Raw genomic sequence first — 22,665 nt, forward strand, 5'->3', positions numbered from 1 at the left:
AACGGAAGGGCAATTAATGAGATAGAGAGGGAGGGTTTCGGAATGAAGAGACCCCACTGTAAGCTATAATGACGGGGTCGTGGAGGAAATCCTGCCTCCATGTAGGGGGCCTCCATCCAGACTGCAGACAGTGATTGCCAAGTTGATTTTCATGACAGGGATTCCAAGAGACCTGGCAAAGTCGATATCCCAAAAATTCCCTGCGGCACCACTAATAATAAAGGCTGAGATGGTGGAGGAATTTGATCCAAAGGAAATGTGAGCGGGAACTAGTAATGCATTTTTGGAAGAAATGAACTGCAGACCTAGATGAATTTCTTCTGAGAAAGACTTTGGACCATTTGAGATAAGGTTTGGATCTGGCCAGCCAGCACCTGGGCTGGTGATAGGTTCGTCCCGGATTCATCCATGAAAGTGACTTCTTCCGGAGCTTTCACAGGCCGGTTATAATGTTAGGCTGACGGTCTGTTCACAAACCTTCAGAACTAGTTGGCGGAGGTCTTCACCTATAGCAGCCGCCTTACCCATAGAGCTTTATATGCTCACCGGTACTCAGATGCCCCCAGGACTTAATTCCAGACGTAGTGCAAGTTTGTAATACAGAACCGTTGCGGCAGGCCAGGAGACAGAGTAGATGGCAGTGCATGGTCATACGTAAGCCGAGGTCAGAGGTCACTAGCAAGCAGAATGGTCAGAAAACACGCCAAAGGTCAGGGTCACAGGCAACACAGCGGGGTCGAAGGTACAGGTACAGCTGATAAGTGATTATACTGCACCTGCACCCGGGTTACAGCTTGCTGGGTCGCAGCGCTATATGGATACATCACGCGCCCGGCAGTGTCTTGGCTGATGGGAAGTGTACAGAGACTCAAGGAGCGTCCAACCATTGCCTTGGCAACGGATGGGTAACGGCGGAAGTGACGTCCCGGTCATCATGACGATGGCCGGGACGAGGGGCATTGAGAGGGCAACTTGCATGTTGGTTTTATCCAATGTTAGAAGTGTTGCAAGGCAGGTCATGCTGGAACCCATAATGGCTGTCTTCTTTATCTGTTTAAAATATTATAGAAAAAGAGATCAACTTTAGGCCATTTTGAAACAAATTATTACTTGATTGTGTGTACTTTGTACACACCTGTACTTTCAAGCTGTAAAATCTACAATTTTTTGCCTTAACTGTAACGCAGATTCCCCAATAACCTAAAAGGATTAACATTGTTAACTATAGATACTTACATGCTGCAACAGGCAACTCCTTTGTGTCTTGATCTTCCTCCATGAAATGATCCTTGCCACACCTCCTTTGTGCTCCAACTGGATTATAAAGCCTATTGAAATAAATTACAAACATTTACCTATTTACTAAAATGGTGTCTGTTTCTCACTTATCCTCAATAAGAAAGAGAATGCAAGGTATCTCCATTAGAAAACATTGACAAATCAGTGCCTTAAAATCAATAAACACACAACACTTAGTTTATGTACTTTACCTGGGCATAAAATAAATTTTACATAGCGAGTCAGATATATGATTAACACAGACTATGCTTAATTACTGAATATTTTTCAGGTGAGGCAGACATGTCCCAGCTAAGGCCTCGTAGTACATCAATGAAAGCCTTTAGTTTGGTCTATTTTAACCTAAACTCTAACAATCAAGCTACATCATTATTTTTCTAAGTGCTATGGCTATAAAAGTCACATCTGATAATCTCAGCAGGGGCAGAGGCAGCCCTTACAGGCCGATTTAAAAATTGCAGATTTCAAAGGTAAACATTTTTTTTAAGTCCAAACGTCCTTGTGCATGCATTTGTATATGTTTAGAAAAATGAAAGAGGCCTTTACTTTCATCACCAAACAACAATTGTATTTTTAGGATGTTAGAGAATTTTAAAAGTGTGATATAAACCATATTAGAAAAGTATTTTACCTTCCAAATCAGTCTGAAACCTGAAGTGGCACCTGCAATCTACACCCACAACACCTTCATCAATATCCGCAGAAGCAACAACTGACTGTTAAACAATCGTTTGCAAGAGGAAGCAAGTATGAAAGCTGTCACCCAGTCGCAAAGCGGATCACAGACGTCATGGGGACGATGCTAGTATTAGATCTGCGTCCAATGTCCACTATTAATACAGCTGGTTTTAGACAGTTACTTGATGTCTCCTGTGCCTATTACCAAATTCCATCACGACACTAGTTTACTAGAAAAGCTATTCCTCACCTCTACCAGAAGGTTCATAAAAATGTAATTATTCGGATACAAAATGCCATTCTACCCACTGTACACTTAACCACAGATATGGGGACAAGCGGAACTGGGCAAACTAAAGATTATATGACTGTGACAGCCCACTGGGTTGGTGATTCGCCTTCATCAGCAGGAACAGCTGCAGCATGTACCCAAGTACGTCACATTTGTCAGAGGCAGAATACTCTGTGTAGCTTCACTAAGAGGCATACAGCCAGGGCCGGACTGGGACTAAAAATCAGCCCTGGCATTTAAAGCACACAGGCCCACGTGGGCTCCATGCACTATATTGTTGCACACTGATGCTGGCGCAGTACAACATGATGTAGTATGAGTGTGTGTGGGGGGGGGGGGAGTTATTTATTTCTCCTAATGACCCTCAACATTACATTATTAGCACCCCAATTACATCAATAAACACCATGACAATACATTATTAGTACCCAAATTACAGCAATAAATAACCCCCCACACACACTCATACTACATCAATCATCCCCACATTACAGCAACCGGCATCACCCCCCACATTACAGCCTCCAGCATGACCCCCACATTACAGTATCCAGCATCACCCCCCACACTACAGCATCCAGCATCACCCCTCACATTACAGCATCCAGCATCACCCCCCACATTACAGCATCCAGCATCACTCCCCACATTACAGCAACCGGCATCACCCCCACATTACATCATCCAGCATCACTCCCCACATTACAGCATCCAGCATCACCCCCCACATTACAGCGTCCAGCTACACCCCCCACATTATAGCAATACCCTCTCCTACTTATTAGCAATACTAAGCACCAAACACACTACAACATTGCCACCAGCACGCCACCCCATACTACAGCAATACCACCAATTATACAGACGCCACTGTAGGAAACAATGTTTTGCTTTTTTCAAATCTCCCACAAAATAGCAACAACGAACAGAGTACTTACACACACATATAGGTAACAGGTTCCCTATTCCCTCAATTAAATAGTAATGGCAGAATTTTCATGAATCATTCCACATGAAATAAAACTAACATATATCTAAAAAAACCATAACTATTGAATGATCAATTGAACCCACACGGCCGCATTAAAAGTATTTCCATCTACAGCAAAATGTCACAGAAAAATATTTTTGTTTTACTACAGTAATTGGATATGCGTCTTTTCTATTCATTTTAAATAACACAGTATATAAATTAAGGGGGATAGAGGAGGTGGGTGAGAAATAATTGGATGTGATCCATCAGTTTGATTAGATAGGAAACATCTAGATTATTTACCTGGAGGCATCTACCGCCTTGACTCACAGGCAGGGCTGACAAGAGGAATTTTGGGCCCCGATACAGCAACTTCTTTGGGCTCCCGTCATATTCAACAATGAAAGACTTGCCTTTGGCAGAAGTTCATATGATGCCACACCGTAGTGTGCCCAGTTCATATTATGCCACATCGTAGTGCCCCACGGTCATATTATGCCACATAGTATTACCCTCAATACATATTCGGTCATGCAGAAGTGCCCACAAATCATATTATGGCATAGTAGTGCCCCCAAATCATTAGTAAAGCTCAGATAAAAACTCATTCACAAATAAAAATTGGTACAGCATATCAGATACTGAGTGTGAGTCTCCCAAGAGCAGCTTAATACATAATTTACAATGCAAACAAAAATAGATATATTGACACAATTACAGATAAAATTTATGACAAGCAATGTTTTTTCCTCTTAATTAAAAATCTCTGTACAGATAAATATGCAAAAAACTTTACAGCGCAATAATGAGCAATACATAGTGTTAAACATTATTGGATACGCTGTAGTGTCCCCAGTTCAAGAAAGGATGGTTAAAAACATATTGCACACGAGAAAATATATGAACTTACCTGATTATGGCATCCTGTGTTCTGTTCCTAGTGGGCGCGCTGGGCGAGGAGGGATCAGCAGCTGTCAGCTCACACAGGCAGTCGGGAGCAGGAATAGAGGGCAGTGGTCGAAGCAGAAATTTAGGAGTGGGGGTATAGAAAATATAGGTGAATGGAGTATGAAGGCTTGTTTTTTTTTGTTTTTTTAACACTTGTCCCCTCTGTGCATTTCCATTCTTCATTACTACTTGTGTTTTATGATGGCTGCATCCCTGACATTCCCATTCTTAAGATGTCTCTCCCTTTACACTTTCTTTTACCTATGCCCCTGCACCATCTTTTCCTTTGTCCCTCTCACTTAACCCCCTGCACCACCTTCTCCGCTGGCTCTCACACATCTTCCTGTACCACCTACTCCCCTGGCTCTCTCACACGTCTTTCTGCACCCTCTACCCCCCGGCTCTCTCACTCCTCTTCCTGCACCCCCTACCACCCTGGCTCTCTCACCCCCTCTCCCAGAACCCCCTTCCCCTTTGGCTCTCTCACCCCCTCTCCCAGCACCCCCTGGCTCTCACCCCCTTTCCCAGCACCCCCTTTGGCTCTCTCACCTCCTTTCCCAGCACCCCCTTCGGCTCTCTCACCCCCTCTCCCAGCACCCCCTGGCTCTCACCCCCTTTCCCTGCACCCCCTTCCGCTCTCTCATCCCCTTTCCCAGCACTCCCTTCCGCTCTCTCACCCCCTCTCCTAGCATCCCCTGGCTCTCACCCCCTTTGGCTCTCTCACCTCCTTTCCCAGCACCCCCTTCGGCTCTCTCACCCCCTCTCCCAGCACCCCCTGGCTCTCATCCCCTTTCCCAGCACCCCCTTCGGCTCTCTCACCCCCTCTCCCAGCACCATCTTTGGCTCTCTCACCCCCTCTCCCAGCACCCCCTGGCTCTCACCCCCTTTCCCAGCACCCCCTTCCGCTCTCTCACCCCCTTTCCCAGCACCCCCTTCTGCTCTCACCCCCTTTCCCAGCACCCCCTTCGGCTCTCTCACCCCCTCTCCCAGCACCCCCTGGCTCTCACCCACTCTCCTAGCACCCCTTGGCTCTCACTCCCTTTCCCAGCACCCCCTGGCTCTCACCCCTGCGACCCCCCCCCCCCCCCGAAAATCGCGGCACCCCCGCGACCACCCCCCGAAAATCGCGGCACCCCCGCGACCCCCCCCCCTCCAAAAATCGCGGGCACCCCCCGAAAATCGCGGCACCCCCGCGACCCCCCCCCCTCCGAAAATCGCGGGCACCCCCCGAAAATCGCGGCACCCCCCCCTCTTCAGTAAAAAAAAAGCAAATTAGAAAAAAAAACAGGAAACTCACCAGTGTAACTGGCTGCACAGCATAACGGGGAAGGGAGCTGGGGAGCGCGCAGCAGAGGTGGCTGGTTAGTGGAACCACCAGCCACCAAGAAGACAGGGGGAGTTGGGCCGGCCCATATAGCCATCGGCCCTTCTGGCATTTGCCAGAAGTGCCAGATGGCCAGTCCGGCCCTGCATACAGCTGACAAACTGTTACAAAAACTAAGGGATGTCATTGCAACATGGCTTATCCCGCTTGGACTCTCCTCAGGACATGTCATTTCTGATAGCGACACCAATATTGTTAGAGTATTACAAAGGGGGGGGGGGGGGAGAATTCCATCACATTTCCTGTTTTGCTCACAAAATCAACTTGGTGTTACAGAACTTTTAAAAAATGACAATGACATGCAGCAGATGCTGTTTGTGTCCCGAAAAGTGTAGGGTCATTTTCGGGTTTCTGCAACAGCATGTAGGAGAATGCAGCAGCTGCAAGAACCCTAGCATTTGAGGGGAATTTACTTTAGTCCAGCGAAGTAGTCACCTGTGAAGAGAGTGCAGAAACGGTTAGCTTGAGTCAAGTGATTGCCTTAATTATACTTTTTTGAGAAGGAGCTAAAGAAATTTTACGGATGAAATAAAACAAAGTAAATCTGCTAACTACATTGTATGTCACACGCTGGTCCCATAGTTAGGTGCTAGCGTGTGACTTGCCCTTTAAGGAACTATGTTGGTGCTTGTTTTTTGCTTCAGAGTCTCTACCTTTCCATGGCTGTTTTATGTTATCCTGGTTGGGACCTCCTTCTGAAGCTTATTGGTTCCTGAAGACTATTTCAACCTTCTGTGATCAGGGACTCATGGCCTGATCTTCATGTTACTCACACTGCCGTGGGTTCTGGCTGCATATCTGACTTCTTGACTATCTCCTGGATGTTATCTGTTGCCGAGTTCTGCTGGTCATCACAGCTCTCATCGGCTCCGCTGTTTACCACTTCGTGATCATTTACAAGCTGATATTATTCGTTGATCTCCATCTGCACACCGAACTGTCTCGTGAGTTGCCTATTACATTTGCACTCCGATTTGGCTCAACTATCTCTCGGTCCGGCTGACTGTATTCTTCATTGAACTACAATCAAGTTCTTGTCATCCTTGGTTCTATGTCTGGCACGCCTATATTACTACTCTGTTGATTATTAGTTGCTGGACTGTTTATTATATATATATTGCGGAGCCAGTAGCCAATTCCGTTATTCAAGTTGTGTGCATTATCAGCTGTATCCTGTTTAATGATGAACTCTCGCTTCTTGGTGAACTGGGATTGTATGTGACTCCTAGTGTTACGCACGGTTGGACTACTATTGCCATGCTGTACTTCTAAGCAACATTCAATTGCATGTTTCCTGATTGCCCAAGTTCTTGGACTGCATTAACATCTCCTGTTCCGTTGTTTGAACCATTATGTTACCTGTACCATCTGCTAAAGTGAATCATACTTCATCTGGATCAGCCAAGTCTATTTACTACTGATATTGAACTTTCAGCTGTGTCAGTGATTCTCCTTTACTGCTGAGTGTGTTCTGAAGGTTTAAGTGTTCTATATCATTATCTCAGCGTTGAACTGTTTCTGCCAATACATGCTGTTGCTAATGGTTACCATCTGAAGTACTGCTGTAATTGTATTGTTTTATGAACTGCCATGTACTCAGCCCAACTGAGTTGTATTTATATATATTTTACATCTGTCATCTACTGTTGCTGAATCATCTATCAATATACTAATTGCAACACTATATCATCGTCTGTGTATCCTTCCTTGTGCTTCTCCCAAGTTGAACTATCAACCCCAGAGGGGTCTGTCTCCACCATCCTCTGCTTTTACCATCTTGGTAGAGGTTGGGGATCCTCAAAATATCCGTGACATTGTAATTGTAGATTAAGTACTTAATTCGCTTCGCCAGGATCCAAGAGCTATCAACATCTTGTAATAACGTCTACTCCTTCAGTTTCTCTGGCAACTATTTGCCGGAAATAACGTAGCTTTCCCAAGGCACTCAGTGGTGATGCAGATGAGTCAGCACAACATTTTGATATTTGCTCTGCTCTAAAAGAATTGCCCAAAAATCGTGACAGCTCTGCCATAAAATGAACTACTAATTCCATTCGGAAGGCCATTATTGGCAATTACATCATAGTACACAGACTTCTATGATGGTGTATTCCAGCGGGCATGAATTAGTATTGTTTGAGGAAGATTAACACTGAACCCTGCCACCTCTCCTGTTTCTGCGTGAGCTATGGTACAATAAAATGTAAGTGCAGATTTAGACAGGCAGGTAATTACAATTAGCAATGGAGCAATGGAGCTCTTCTCTTTGGGTGTTACCTATATAATGCAGTAGAATTTGCCTGCAAATTCTACAGACAAGCTTGCTTGTCTTCCTCTTCATCAATGACTCTTAGCAATTGAGCACTCGTCTTTGGGTGTATATTACACCCAAACCATATTAGTGCAAACTAGGAAAAATACAGTTTAATCCCTGCTAGGCCCTCCTTAAATCTACAGCTACACACACCAATCCAGGGTGGCAGTCAACAGTCTAAAAAGAGCTATTGACATTCATAGCAAAACAGGCAGTTGGGTGTCTGTCTTTATTTTACACCCTACATTTATAGTTAAATAGAGAAAGAAGCAGCCTGCAAAGACTGTACAATAATAGAATAACAATAGAAATGCACAAAGCAGATTGTCTATTTGGGTCTAAATTACACTCTACCCTTATAGTGAAATTGACAAAACAGCAGCTTGCAAAGAATGTACGTAAAATAGAAATGCCCCAGTATGGAAAGGGACTGTCTGACATTTCCATATCAATTAACGCTTGAAAATAATCCTCCACCAACCTTTGCATGTTAATAGTAGGATTGGTTGGAGCTATGGGCAAGGTCACACATTTTTTTGTAAAATCTTTCAAACCAGCCCAGATGTCAAACTGTTGTGGTCTGCCACCTGCGTCATCCCTGCTTCTTTTTGGAAAGTGCAATTTGGTGCCAGAACCTCACGTGCCAGAACTGCTGCCACTGGTGCCACACTGCTGCCACTGGTGCAGGACTTATACAAACAACCACATCCTCATCAACATCCTCATTAGCGCCCTCATCGGCTACACAAATCTCCCCCTCATCATCTTCTAATTCCAAAGTGTCATCCTCACTTGGTGTATCACCGGCTACACTCGGGCTGTTCAGGCACACATCAGCAGAAATGCCTAAAGGGCCCTTCTTTATGGGTACGCTGTCATGAAAATAATCCTCCACAATCCTTTGGATGCTCATAGTAGGATCAGGTGGAGTTACGGCAGAGGTGTCAGGTTTTTTAGTCAATTCTTTTAGACCAGACCAGATGTCAAAATTTGAGGCAGAGACACCTGCATCATCCCTGGGTGTCTTGGGAAAGCAACGTTTTTTCCTAGCAGCAGTTGTGTGTGAAACTGAAGGAGGAAACAGCGTCCTGTAACATAACGGTTGAGCTGTCATCTTGCTCACCAGGAGCTCCTTGCATCTCTTCAGATCTGGGTCAGTTGGAAACACAGAGAAGACATAGGTCTTAAACCGAGAATCAAGCACAGTCGCCAAAATGTAGTGATCCAAATCCAAAGATTTTGATAACTCTTGGATCCTGGCAAAGCGAATAAAGTACTTGATCTACAAGTCCGACATACTTAGCGGAATTGCTTTGTTTAATCTCCTCCTTCAGTTTCTCAAGCTGCTTTTCCAAAAGTCGAATTAAGGGAATCACTTGACTCAAGCCAGCAGTGTCTGAACTCACTTCACAGGTGACTACTTTGAATGGTTTCAGCACCTTGCACAACACAGAAAGTAATCTCCACTGCGCTTGACTAAAATACATCCCTCCTCCTTTCCCAATGTCATGGCTTGTGGAGTAAGCGTGGATGGCTTTTCGCTGTTCCTCCATCCACAGAAGCATATACAGGGTGGAATTCCACCTTGTCACCACCTCTTGCTTCAGTTGGTGGCAGGGCAAATTAAATTGCTCTTGCAGCTGCTGCAATCTCCTACACACTGTTGCCGAATGCCGGAAATGTCCAGATATTTTACAGGCCACAGACAGGATCTCCTGCACATCCCTGTAATTTTTTCAAAAGCTCTGCACCACCAAGTTTCTTGTGTGAGAAAAAAAGGAATGTGATGGAATTCACCCAGCTGTAATGCTCTCACAATATTGTTGGCGTTATCAGAAATGACATATCCTGAGGAGAGTCCAAGCGGGATAAGCCATGTTGCAATGACATCCCTTAGTTTTTGTAACAGATTGTCAGCTGTATGCCTCTTAGTGAAGCTGGTGATACACAGAGTATTCTGCCTCTGACAAATGTGACGTACTTGCTGCTGTTCTTGCTGGTGAAGGCGAATCACCAACCCAGTGGGCTGTCACAGTCATATAATCATTAGTTTGCCCGGTTCCGCTCGTCCACATATCTGTGGTTAAGTGTACAGTGGGTAGAATGGCATTTTGCAGCCCAATAATAACATTTTTACGAACCTTCTGGTAGAGGTGAGGAATAGCTTTTCTACTGAAAGGGTGTTGTGATGGAATTTGGTAACGGGGACACAAGACCTCAAGTAACTGTTTAAAACCAGCTGCATTAATAGTGGATATTGGACGCAGATCTAATACTAGCATAGTCACCATGGCGTCTGTGATCCGCTTTGCGACTGGGTGACAGCTTTCATACTTGCTTCCTCTTGCAAAGGATTGTTCAACTGTAAATTGTTGTAAACTACTAGTAGTCTTCTTCTTGGTCTGCTTCTGGGATGAAGATTCACCCCCAGCAGCAGCAGCAACATTGGGAATAACGCTCAAGGATTCCACGATAGTGGAGGAGTCATCTAGCCTTAGCGACTTGGATGCAGGACTTACTCTGATCGCTACTGAGGATATTCATGAGGACGGTGTTGTGTGTGTAGATTGCAGGCGTCGGGATGTAGGTGAGAGAAAGGTCCTAGCTGATGATGGACTGTTTGTTGTTATTTTTTAGCATAAGTAGCTGATTTTCCCAACACCTTGCCATGAACTTGCGTCAAATGGAGTAACATGGATGAGGTTCCTAGATGGTTAAGGTCCCTCCCTCGACTGACTGTGGCTTTACATACACTACAAATGGCCAGACAACTGTTGTCAGGATTTGGGTAAAAATAATTCCACACATAAGAAGTGGATTTTTTGGTCTTATGTCCAGGCATGACAATGGCCTTCTTCTTATCACGTGTCAAAACTGCTTCCACCGATGCAGGACTTACACAAACATCATCATCCTCATCAACATCCTCATTAGCGCCCTCGTCGACTACACAAATATCCCTGTCATCCTGTTCCAATTCCAAAGTCATCTTCAATTGGTGTATCACCGGTTACACTTGGGAACACATCTGCAGAAATGCTGAAAGGGGCCTTCTTTGTGGGTACACTATCAGAATGCTCACGATTACACATAGCACTCGTGGATGGACTCTCCTCAGAGATTGGTGTCATTTCTGAATCTGAACATACATTTTCCTCTAATGCCTTACTGTTTTCTTGCAGCTCGGGTTTTACACGTAAAAGTATTTGTCCGAATGACAAGGTCTTGTTTGGTCACGACGGACCTTACAAAAAGATGCCTCAGTAACAATTTCAGATCTCGCACTCATAGAGAAAGACGAAGGCCTCATTCTTTCTTTGCCACTGCGTGTGTAGAATGGCAATTTTAATTTTTTCTGCAGATAACTTTGCCTGGATTACAGTTCTTTTTTTCTTGACCAAGGTAAAAGGTGTTTTTTTTACATTTTTGTTTCCCTGAAAAGGTGTGACCTGATTTAAAAACACTATGCACTTTTACATAGACTTTTCCAGATGACTTACAGGGATTACCATCATCATGACTGGTGACAACAGCAGCTTGGTGCTCCTGGTCTTCTGTGTACTGCTGTGAATCCATGTATATAACACCGTACACTTTGACTGCAGACTCAGAAGGAAAGCCTGCAAGGCCTAGTATTTTTATTTCAGCAATGACAATTAACAATGGAGCAATGGAGCTCTACTCTTTGGGTGTATAAAACACCCTACACTTTGACTGCAAATTCAGAAGAAAAGCCTGCAAGGCCTAGTATTTGTATTTCAGCAATGACAATTAACAATGGAGCAATGGAGCTCTACTCTTTGGGTGTATAAAACACCCTACACTTTGACTGCAAATTCAGGAGAAAAGCCTGCAAGGCCTAGTATTTGTATTTCAGAAATGACAATTAACAATGGAGCAATAGAGCTCTTCTCTTTGGGTGTATAAAACACCGTACACTTTGACTGCAAATTCAAAAGAAAGGCCTGTAGGGCCTAGTATTTGTATTTCAGCAATGACAATTAGCAATGGAGCATTGGAGCTCTTCTCTTTGGGTGTATATAACACTGTATACTTTGACTGCAAATTCAGAAGAAAAGCCTGCAAGGCCTAGTATTTGTATTTCAGCAATGACAATTAGCAATGGAGCAATGGAGCTCTTCTCTTTGGGTGTATATAACACTGTACACTTTGACTGCAAATTCAGAAGAAAAGCCTGCAAGGCCTAGTATTTGTATTTCAGCAATGACAATTAGCAATGGAGCAATGGAGCTCTTCTCTTTGGGTGTATATAACACCGTACACTTTGACTGCAAATTCAGAAGAAAAGCCTGCAAGGATTAGTATTTGTATTTCAGCATGACAATTAGCAATGGAGCTCTTCTCTTTGGGTGTATATAGCACCGTACACTTTGACTGCAAATTCAGAAGAAAAGCCTGCAAGGCCTATTATTTGTATTTCAGCAATGACAATCAGCAATGGAGCAATGGAGTTCTTCTCTTTGGGTGTATATAGCACCGTACACTTTGACTGCAAATTCAGAAGAAAAGCCTGCAAGGCCTAGTATTTGTATTTCAGCAATGACAATTAGCAATGGAGCTCTTCTCTTTGGGTGTATATAGCACTGTACACTTTGACTGCAAATTCGGAAGAAAAGCCTGCAAGGCCTAGTATTTGTATTTCAGCAATGACAATTAGCAATGGAGCAATGGAGCTCTTCTCTTTGGGTGTGTATAACACTGTACACTTTGACTGCAAATTCAGAAGAAAAGCCTGCAAGGCCTAGTATTTGTATTTCAGCAATGACAATTAGCAATGGAGCTCTTTGTCACGGGCACTAGGAGTCTTGCCCAGGAATTCACCAGATGACTGGGCTTACCAGATTGTTGAAGTTAACACAACGTTCCTCTGGTAGCAGGGTGACTAGCGGAACATATATCACAGCAGATGGAGAGAGTATGCCAATAAAGAATAGGAAAGTCAGTGACTTGCAGCAATCTTGGTGAATGAGTCAGCGACTAGCTGATATTGTGGAAAGGCAGATTTGAACACGAAGATCAGGATGGACGTGAGCAGATGCGGGGAGGTAGCAGGGAAGTCAGTGGTCTGCGTACAGCAAGTTGTACCACTGCTATGGTGAGAAGACTTGTCCAGGTGCAGGTAGGTAGCGGGGAAGTCAGTGGTCTGCGTACAGCAAGTTGTACCACTGCTTATGGTGAGAAGACTTGTCCAGGTGCAGGTAGGTAGCGGGGAAGTCAGTGGTCTGCGTACAGCAAGTTGTACCACTGCTTATGGTGAGAAGACTTGTCCAGGTGCAGGTAGGTAGCGGGGAAGTCAGTGGTCTGCGTACAGAAAGTTGTACCACTGCTTAATAGGTGAGGATGTGTACAGGTGTCGATGAGTGGAGGCATACAAAGGATAATAGGATGCAGACACTGAGAGCACAGAGGAACTTGATCCCAATAGATATGCAGCGTATCCAGCAAAGTCTATAACGGTATGTGGCGCTGCTTGGTAGAGACTTGCTCAGCACAGATATGCAGGCCAATAAAGGATAATCAATCACAATTATGCATATAACGACTGAGTAGTACGGTTAATTCCAAACAGATATGCAGCGTAACAATAACAGTCTATAGCGGGTATGGATACCGCTGCTGAGAGTGGAAACTTGTCCTAGCGGATATGCAGAGTAAACGTTGAAAGTCAATAACAGATAGGCATACCGCTATCCAGTAGAAAAGTCTGTCCACAGGAAGATGCAGGGACTGCAGAGACGCTGAACGGCAGAGACGAGTGTAGGAACCACAGGTGAGTAGATCCGGTAATCAGAGTCCAGCTGAGGACACAGGCAGGAAACAGGAGACTGTAGCAGGTATGGATACCAGCGATGAGTAGCACAGGGAATCCACAGGAACTGAAGACACTAGTAGTACACAGGAGACAGTAGTGGGTATGGAGACCAGCGATGAGTAGAACAGGAATCAGCAGGAAACTGAAGACACTAGTAGAACACAGGAGACACCTTCAGAGACTCACAGGGAATGAGACTCAAGATCAGGCAATGAGGTAATGAGCACAGGTGCCTTAAATAGGGAGAGTTGCCTGATCAACCAATTAGATTAAAAGCAACAGTCACAAGAGTTCTTGGGTGCTGCGCATGCGCAGTCCATCAGGATGGCGGACGGCCGCGGTTCAAGATAGGTGCCGGCAGGAAGGCTAGGGAGCTACGCACCAGCTTAGAGGCACTCACGGTCCGGTGAGTGACACTCTTCTCTTTGGGTGTATATAACACTGTACACTTTGACTGCAAATTCGGAAGAAAAGCCTGCAAGGGCTAGTATTTGTTTTTCAGCAATGACAATTAGCAATGGAGCTCTTCTCTTTGGGTGTATATAACACCGTACACTTTGACTGCAAATTCAGAAGAAAAGCATGCAATGCCTAGTATTTGTATTTCAGCAATGACAATTAGCAATGGAGCTCTCCTTTTTGTGTGTTACCTATTTAACACAGTAGAAATGGAGTGCAGGATTACACCAACCCCGCCAGCACTAGTATTTGTATTTTTCTGCAATGAGATTTAACACTGGAGCTCTCCTTTTTGTGTGTTACCTATATAACACAGTAGGATTGGACTGCAGAATTACACCAAACCTGCCAGCACTAGTATTTATATTTTTCTGCAATGAGATTTAACACTTGAGCTCTCCTTTTTGCGTGTTACCTATATAACACAGTAGGATTGGACTGCAGAATTACATTAACCCTGTAAGCACCATTATTTGTTTTTTTCTGCAATGAGAATTAGCAATTGAGCAATGGAGCTCTCCTGAATGTCACTGATTACTTTGTTTAACACTGCTACCACCCTCCTCTTTCAATTCTATAACTTTGCCTGCCCAACTGCTCTACACTCTGTGCTACCCCTTCTGTGTCCCTCTCTCAAATGGCGCTAGATCGCCGTGGAGGGCGGTATTTATAGATTCCAAAACTCGCGACGAAAAAGCGCGAAAGTACCGAGCTGACTCGGCTCGGTACTCGGATCCCTTAAGTTCGGGTGTGTTCGGTTCCCACGGAAACCGAGCTTGAGCATCTCTAGTTTAAACACTTAAGAGGAATAGTCTAATTTATGTCAGATCACAAATGCTGAATCAGCACTAGAGGACAGAGGGAGGTTTCTCACAGCTGAAATGACTCCTTGTAAGTAATGACATCACTAGAGCTCAGCCCCACATCTATTTAAAAAGCCAGATTTGTACATCAGGTTTGCTTACTCTCTGGGTTTCTTATAGGCTTTAGTTTATTCCACAATACAGCCACCATGTGTGAGGACTTAGTGGGGACCTGGAAATTGGTGGAGCCTGACAAAGATGCCTTTAATAAATACTTGGAAGCAGCTGGTAAGTTAGGTGTCTGTTGATGCAGGATTAGCAATTAAAAAGTTTCTGAAGTATGTATTGGTTTGTTTGTTTGATAAAAAAAAAAAAAAACTATTTTTATATAAAACTCATTATGATCAACTCTAACTTGTTTAAATACTGTAGTCAATAACCCTGCTAGGTTAATTGCAGAGAATATAAACTTCTACAAAGTACTTGTAGTCCATTTCTTTAGCTAAAGCAATCTATAGTGATCTAGAGCAAAAGTATTTGTTGAGAAAAATGTATTCTGTGTTGCTAAAGTCTTTTTCAATCATTCATAGATGCATCTAAAGGAAGAGTAATTTAACTTGATTTAAAATGCATCTACTTTTGTACATAAATACCTTTTGGTTGTGGGGTGTTTTTTTTGTGTAAATGTTTTATATGCACTTAAGGGGAAGTGGGCATTACCTTTAACTTTCTTCCCCACACCAAGATCTGTACTCACTTCACTTCAACCATTTAATTTGCTGTTATTGCTGCCAAAAATGTAGCTTTCTGAATTTACCCAATCTGTGGCTTTGTATGCTGCAATAAGTGATGATTGTTCTAGATAAGATTGTGCAACACTACAGATTTTGAAGGATGGATGGTTTTGGTTGGTTTTATGATCAGATGTGATTGTGGTTTTTGGCATACTCAATGAGGTGACAGACCTCCACCCTCAGCTTCTAAAAGATCTTTACTCTGCAAAATTAGTGACAGTAATGGATTGTTTGATTAGTGGTCTCCTGTGATTACCCTTTATCATAGATGGGAACAATTTGTTTCAGGAATGGAAATGTCAAACCCCCCCCCCCCCCCCAATGTGGGAATGTGAAGCTCCTCTGATGGAGCATGAACAGTTTCAATTTCCCATGCTTTTTCCCCAGTGGGTGCAGACCACTTGTCCTAAAACATTTTGCATTGTAGAGATATCTGAACTCTAAAGATTAGTATACAGCGTGTACTATTTCAGGTGCATTCTGTTTTTAGTGAGTATGGAGGTCACACTTGCCATGTGACCTGAATGTGACTTGAATGTGTGTTCCCTAAGTGAAAATGCAGCTGACTGCACTGAAGACTAAATACTCAGGGCCTGAGTCATTAAGGAAAGTAAGGGGGGGGGGGGGGGGGAAAGAGGAGTAAATGTTCTCCGGCACAAACCATGTTACAATGCAAGGGGTGCAAATTAGTTTATTTTGTACATAACTTAAATACAGGCTGTTTTTTCAATTGGCACACAAATACTTGATAGCTTTATTTTTACACTGAAATTTAAAGTTGCTCTAGGACATGCCCTATCCCAACTATAAATCTGTACCAAAATTTAAAAATTACCTCTCCCCTCCAATGCAACATGGTTTTGCCCAGGTGTAAAGTTACTCCTTTTTGCTGCTTTGCTCTACATAATGACTCAGGCCCTCAGTGTCTGGGACCTAAGGTACTCTGATATTCTAGTAAAAATGTCAATATCCATTTATGGTAAAATAACTCTTGTCAAACTTTCTCGGTTTTGTTTCTGTTGAGTCTTATTTTATAGTTTGATCGTGGACAGATTTCTTAAGCTTGTGGCCGGCTCTCTGAGACTTGGGGCTAGATTTACTAAGCTGCAGGTTTGAAAAAGTGTGAATGTTGCCTATAGCAACCAATCAGATTCTAGCTATCATTTTGTAGAAGGTACTAAATAAATGAAAGCTAGAATCTGATTGGTTGCTATAGGCAACTTCCCCACTTTTTCAATCCCGCAGCTTAGTAAATCTAGCCCTTGGTCATGCGCGTAGAGTATTTTCTGTCAGATCACATTTGGCACTTGGGCAGATGGCCAGGTTGTATTACATACATGTTCACCAGGATTGGTGGTCTCTTAGGGATCACACACTGCCCAAATGTATGGGCCCCTTGGTTATAAGAGGTACAGTCAGACTAGATGCGTGACTAGAATGTAGAAGTGTCCCAGAGATGGCTTTTGTGTTTTTATTATGACTCTTTACTAGGCTACTTGGACTTGCATTTGGCTACTCATTAGAGGTTTACATTATTGCACCTTTCCTTTATTTTGTGTAGAATTATATAATAGTACAGTGTATAATTAAAAAAAAACCCGAAAGAATAATGTAAGAAAATACACCAGTACATCTGCTTTTGCTCCACACTAAGTGCCTCCAGCATTTGACATCTGTAGATGCTCAGTACAATACACTGGAGCTCTGACAGCTGTGCTGTGTGGAGGCTTTGCAAATGCACTTGAGATGCTATCTTGAAAGGAAGGACACAATGCTCTGTCTAGCATTGTTTTTCAAGACTAGTGTGTACAAGTCCATATACTAATTTTATTTGTACCATTGTATACGTTATCACCTGTGAGATCAATTTCATGAGCGTTATCCTTTCTATTGCAGGAGTGGGTTATCTGTTCCGGAAAACAGCTACTACATTGAGTCCTGATGTGATTATATCTAATGGAGAGGAGTGGTGCATAAAAACAGAGAGCACCTTTAAGTCAACAAAACTATCTTTTAAACTAGACAAAGAATTTGATGAAACCACTGCAGATGGCAGGTGTGTTAAGGTGAGGAGTACACTGTTGGCCACTGGAGACACAGATATGGTTTATTTGGGTTTTTTATCGTTTTTGTCTATTGAGTCTCTATTTCAACTGTAATAGACATACAAAACAGTGTTAATCTAGACTGTGTATTATCCACAGTCACTGCACTTGATATTAAAAAGATGATCTAATGATGATTTTGACCAGTGTGTTGACTTTATTTTTAATCTATTTATTACTGTTAATCATTGTAGGTAATTATATCTTATCCTAAGGGAAATTCCAGCTACAAGTTTTATATGGGGGTTTCTCTGGGTCCTGCGCAATGCTGTTAGAAGTATTAATGTTATACGCTACAGTTCCAAATGCAGGAAGGAACATGATCTACTCTGCTTTAGTTGAGCTGATGTCTACTGAACAGTGTAGGTTTTTTTTTTCAAAGCTAGGCGGTGTCATGTAGTCTCCATGCCACCCAAAGGGGTGACTTGCAAGCTAATGGTGCCCCGCATCTGGGGAGGTGTCATGTGCAAGCTAATTTTTAGACATAAATCTGCAAATATGTGTTTGTGAATTAATTCCTAGAAATAGTGTGACATGGCTCTCAGAGAAGCTGTTTAGATCAATGGGTTTTGTTTATGTTAAACTACCCAGAGGGGGCTGGTAGATAATGGTAGCACCTTGTACCATTTATGGCAGGTCGCATATGTGTAAGCCTTTGAAAATCTTTGAAAAAGACACTGAAATCTAACACATGTTTGGGAGGCCCCAGACAGGCCGACTGCAGAGACAGGGTTGTATGTTAATGACAGATTCAAGTTGGATAGGATCACAGGAAAATATCATATCATTTTCTCCAATATCATACTTACCAGAGGCATGTGTGGTATGCAGATGAAGGGCAACTTATGACGTGTTGTGTGGAGGTAAAATCATGTTTGTAAGTCATACTGCTGAAAAGTTAGGACAGTGTAAAGAAGCCTTGACTTAAACCTGTCTCTACAGCAGAATCATAAAACCCTAATTTGCATTCTACAGTCCTGTTGGTTCTGACCTCACAGGAAGGGGGGCTGAGGGCCCTGCAGCTTGGTTTTAAAACTGTAGTGGAAATGTAAGTCCTAGTTCACTCTGAGGGAGTCAATTCAATATTGAAGAGGGTCCCATTTTTCCTGCTTCTCCCAGCAACAGAAACTTGATTATAAGTGAGGTATCAATTCTGTGTTTTATCCTTTTTATTTTATAAGAAACAATTGCGTTATATTTGTATGCCTTTTATAACCTGTTTTATCTTAAGCATTGTGTATTGATGTATTTTCCATATTAAATTACACTTAAGTTCAAGTCTCTGTGTTCTTACGAATTCACGCAACAGTTTGGACGCTACATAACTGAAACGGGGAGAACATTCTGGTTTATGTGAACTCTGATTAAAGTAAATTGTGTTAGATTTATGCTAGGGAGAACTGAAGGCTTCCTAAATAACAGTGTCAGCTCTTGTCAGAAAAAACCTTGGTGGTGGCATAGTTAGTACCGCATAGCTAATGTGTGGCATAGATGGGGAAAGGATTTAATCATTTTAGACAGACCAGGTGGTTGTTTTTTGGTTAACCCTGTGTCACACACGCATTATGCAGGCTCAGGTGAGTGTTTGTGACAGGAGGTCCAGCCTCTTTGCCCGACTACCATACCCATGTATGGCCACACCTGAAATATCCTAGTGTTCATTGCTCTAGACGGACAGTCATTGTCCAGCTCCCTATCAGCTGTAGGTTGGGTCAGTCTTTCTTTGCACCAATGTATACTACAGTTTGCAGCCATTTTAGGTCTAAAAAGTAAACTGCAGTGTATATGGGCACCTGGCATAAAACAGAAGGGGGTACCCTTGTTGGTTTGCATGTTGATCTTTAATCATTCATGCACAGTATTGGACCAGGCTATTTGCTCTACAGGGATCAAAAGGCCTCTAACTACAGCAGTATACCTCCAGGAAATGCACTTTCTTTTAAATATAAACAAATATTATTCCACATTAACCTAAAACCTTTCCACATAATGGAAAGTGTCATACAATTATCTGAAAGTCACTATATATCTCCCTCTTGCCTGAATCATCACTAACCTCCTTTTATTCTATATCCCATCAGCCCTATATGGTTTCCTAATGACACACCAATTGTTCAAAAAGTAAATTCCTGGTTATATTGTCCATGATGGAAGGAAGAATAAAAGTGCTTTATAAGGGAATGGGTGTAGCATGACATAACTAGAATAATTCTCAGTTGTGTATTGCTGGGCTTCATAGTGTATTTTAGTACTTGTAAATTGGCAGATGTCTCGGATTTTCTGTAGAAACTGATTTTATATAAAAATATCAGCTGTCCTTACCTGGTTTTTTTGTTTTTTTTTTTTATGTGTTAGACCATTATAACACTGGAAAATGGAGTTTTAAAACAATTGCAGAAATGGGATGACAAAGAGTCTACAATAACACGACAAGTAAAAGATGGCCGTCTGGAAACTGTAAGTATCTAGTTAGGAGACCATTTCTACACCAGCCTATAGGGAGTGTGTAAGGCCAAGTGCACATGAGTATTGGCTTAATCCATCTCCCCTCTGTTCCATTTTGGCACCAAAATAGAGTTGAAACCTCACTGATTTATGGACCTCATGTAGAGACCCTGCAGTACACACTGCTGTCTTATCATATTGGATAGCGATATCAGAACTGGGGTAACCAGTGCAGAAGGGAATGGAGAGGAGCAACTTGACAAAATATCTGTAAGCATGGAGTTACATGGCCATGTCCACAAATCTAGAGAACCATTTTTGGGAAACAACAATCTGACTTGTACATCTGTTTAGTAGATCAATATATTTATTTTTTATTTTTTTAGTGTATGGGAGCAAACATGGGTGGACAACTCTACTCTTAACTTGTTACAAAATGGGTTTACAATCTTCCAGTTCTTGAATGGTGGATACCCCTCCGTTTTATGGGGACCAGTGATATAATGGGGCCTCTACCTATATTATGATTCATTCACTCCCCACCACATACAAGTGAACCTGTCATTATAAAATATTGTCATGTTGAATATGAAAAGCCAATACTGTGCATACAGCCTAGGAAGCTATTCCTCTGCATAGTCACACTGCCCAGCCTTTAGTGTGGCTCATCTGACATGGATGGGGCTACAGCATATCCCCCAACACTGATTCCCAAGGGAGGCATGGATATTTTAGATCCACACATGAGAGCAAGATCCAGGAGGAAGTCATGAAAGTGGCACTTCCTCCATGTACCCCCTCAGCTTAGGGGATCTAGCAAGTACATTGGGCTATAAATGACTTATAAAAATGTGATATTGGGGTTTAGAGCCTGTCCTGTCTATGGTTAGGTTTTCAGTCCATGGCTAGGAAGCCTTGTATTTACTATCTGTTAACTGCATAGTAGCGATTAATATTCACGAGAAGGGTTTTTTTTTGTTTTTTTTATAGATTTGTTCAGTGTACAATTGACTAGCTCTCCATAGCTGTCTTCTATCCAAAACAAAACTTCTCTGCATAAATGGTGATCTATCACTGCTGTACCTTCTAGAGGAGTGGAAATAAAATTATAAACTACATTATGGAGGAAGGGGTCAATTGTTAGAACTCCTGTCTTAAAAGGAATAACATTCTCCTTTCTACATGACTAAGGTTTTTGTTGTTCATGTGTCCATTGTAGCAATACAGATGGTGGTAGTCAGCATATTGTTGCTGACTACCCCGACAACACTTACCCCAACGTGAAGACAGCAAACGGCTCCATCCCAACCAGGATCCTTCCCGACTGATGTGACCAACGACTGGTAGGCATTTTGACGAATGCAGGCATGGACAATGTACTTTGTATAGCGTTTTACATTGTCCATAGCTACATACTTGCATTACCCCCTTAACAGTGCTGCGATTGTTGGTGACGTCATCAACTGTAGCCAACATCTTCATCCGTCACAATGCCTTCCAGTCGTTGGTCACATCAGTCGGACGAGCCTGGCTCCGTTCGCTGTCTTCACGTCGGTAAGTGTGGTCGGAATAATCAGCATCATTATTCCATACCCCACCCAATACAGATGCTTCAAGATTTAAAAAGTTGTTCAAATATGCACTTTTTTTGTTTGTTACTATATTAAAACAATTTTCTTTTAGATCTGCGTGATTGGGGATGTGAAATGCACTCGGGTCTACGATAGAAAATGAGGCCTCGTGTATAGACCAAAATCTGTAAAATATAGGCTCCGTTCAATGAGCAGGATACTGGCCGTCCCCCAGTTTGCATCAAAAGCTCATTTGTGACATGTCTGTAGTCAGTGCCATGTATTTAAATAAAAGCTTTGTCTGCAATCTTGTTGTGAAGGTTTCTTTTTCTCTTGTAAATGTACAGTAACTCGACTGGCATGTGCTGCTTTTATAACCAAAACCAAGGCTCTGGTTAATGGTTGACTGGCTGAATCACTAAAATCTCAATCTACATTTCAAATCCATAACTGAACCTACTATGGGCAAATGAGCTTTGTGTTCCCCACTCAAGTGAGCCTCAAAACATTCTGTTTCTGATGGTTGCCGGCATAACTTGTGTTTAAATGACCACCCTAGTGGGTGGTTTGGAGCTGCCTTAAATTGCTACATTAACTACTTAGTTTACACACTGACACTGCCCATCCCAGAATGGGAATTTGTGTAGTATTGTGGTCCAGATTCATTGTGGGATGCATTGGCTGTCTGAGATGCTGGCTTCAGTGGTCATGTTGCATGAGAAGGAAGAATCCATCCAGGGACTGATATATTCGGAGGGGGGGGGGGG

At 42.8% G+C, this 22,665-nt stretch overlaps 1 protein-coding gene across 1 annotated transcript; it reads left to right on the forward strand.

Moving 5' to 3' along the window:
- Positions 1-15,138: 15,138 nt before the first annotated feature.
- Positions 15,139-22,205, forward strand: LOC142159108 (fatty acid-binding protein, adipocyte-like). Its single transcript, XM_075213713.1, has 4 exons — positions 15,139-15,271; positions 17,674-17,843; positions 20,238-20,339; positions 22,011-22,205. Exons 1-4 carry the CDS (start codon positions 15,193-15,195, stop codon positions 22,059-22,061), a joined length of 402 nt encoding a protein of 133 aa, XP_075069814.1. The 5' UTR covers positions 15,139-15,192; the 3' UTR covers positions 22,062-22,205.
- Positions 22,206-22,665: the final 460 nt, after the last annotated feature.

Source organism: Mixophyes fleayi, chromosome 5 (assembly GCF_038048845.1).
Source record: "Mixophyes fleayi isolate aMixFle1 chromosome 5, aMixFle1.hap1, whole genome shotgun sequence".
Lineage (NCBI taxonomy): Eukaryota > Metazoa > Chordata > Amphibia > Anura > Limnodynastidae > Mixophyes > Mixophyes fleayi.

Bases quoted from the DNA above. Each gene is read 5' to 3' on its own strand.
- LOC142159108 (XM_075213713.1), top strand. From the start codon at position 15,193: ATGTGTGAGGACTTAGTGGGGACCTGGAAATTGGTGGAGCCTGACAAA. The intron at 15,272-17,673 runs GTAAGTTAGGTG...TTTCTATTGCAG, and splicing joins TAAATACTTGGAAGCAGCTG to GAGTGGGTTATCTGTTCCGG. The intron at 20,340-22,010 runs GTAAGTATCTAG...ATTTTCTTTTAG, and splicing joins AAGATGGCCGTCTGGAAACT to ATCTGCGTGATTGGGGATGT.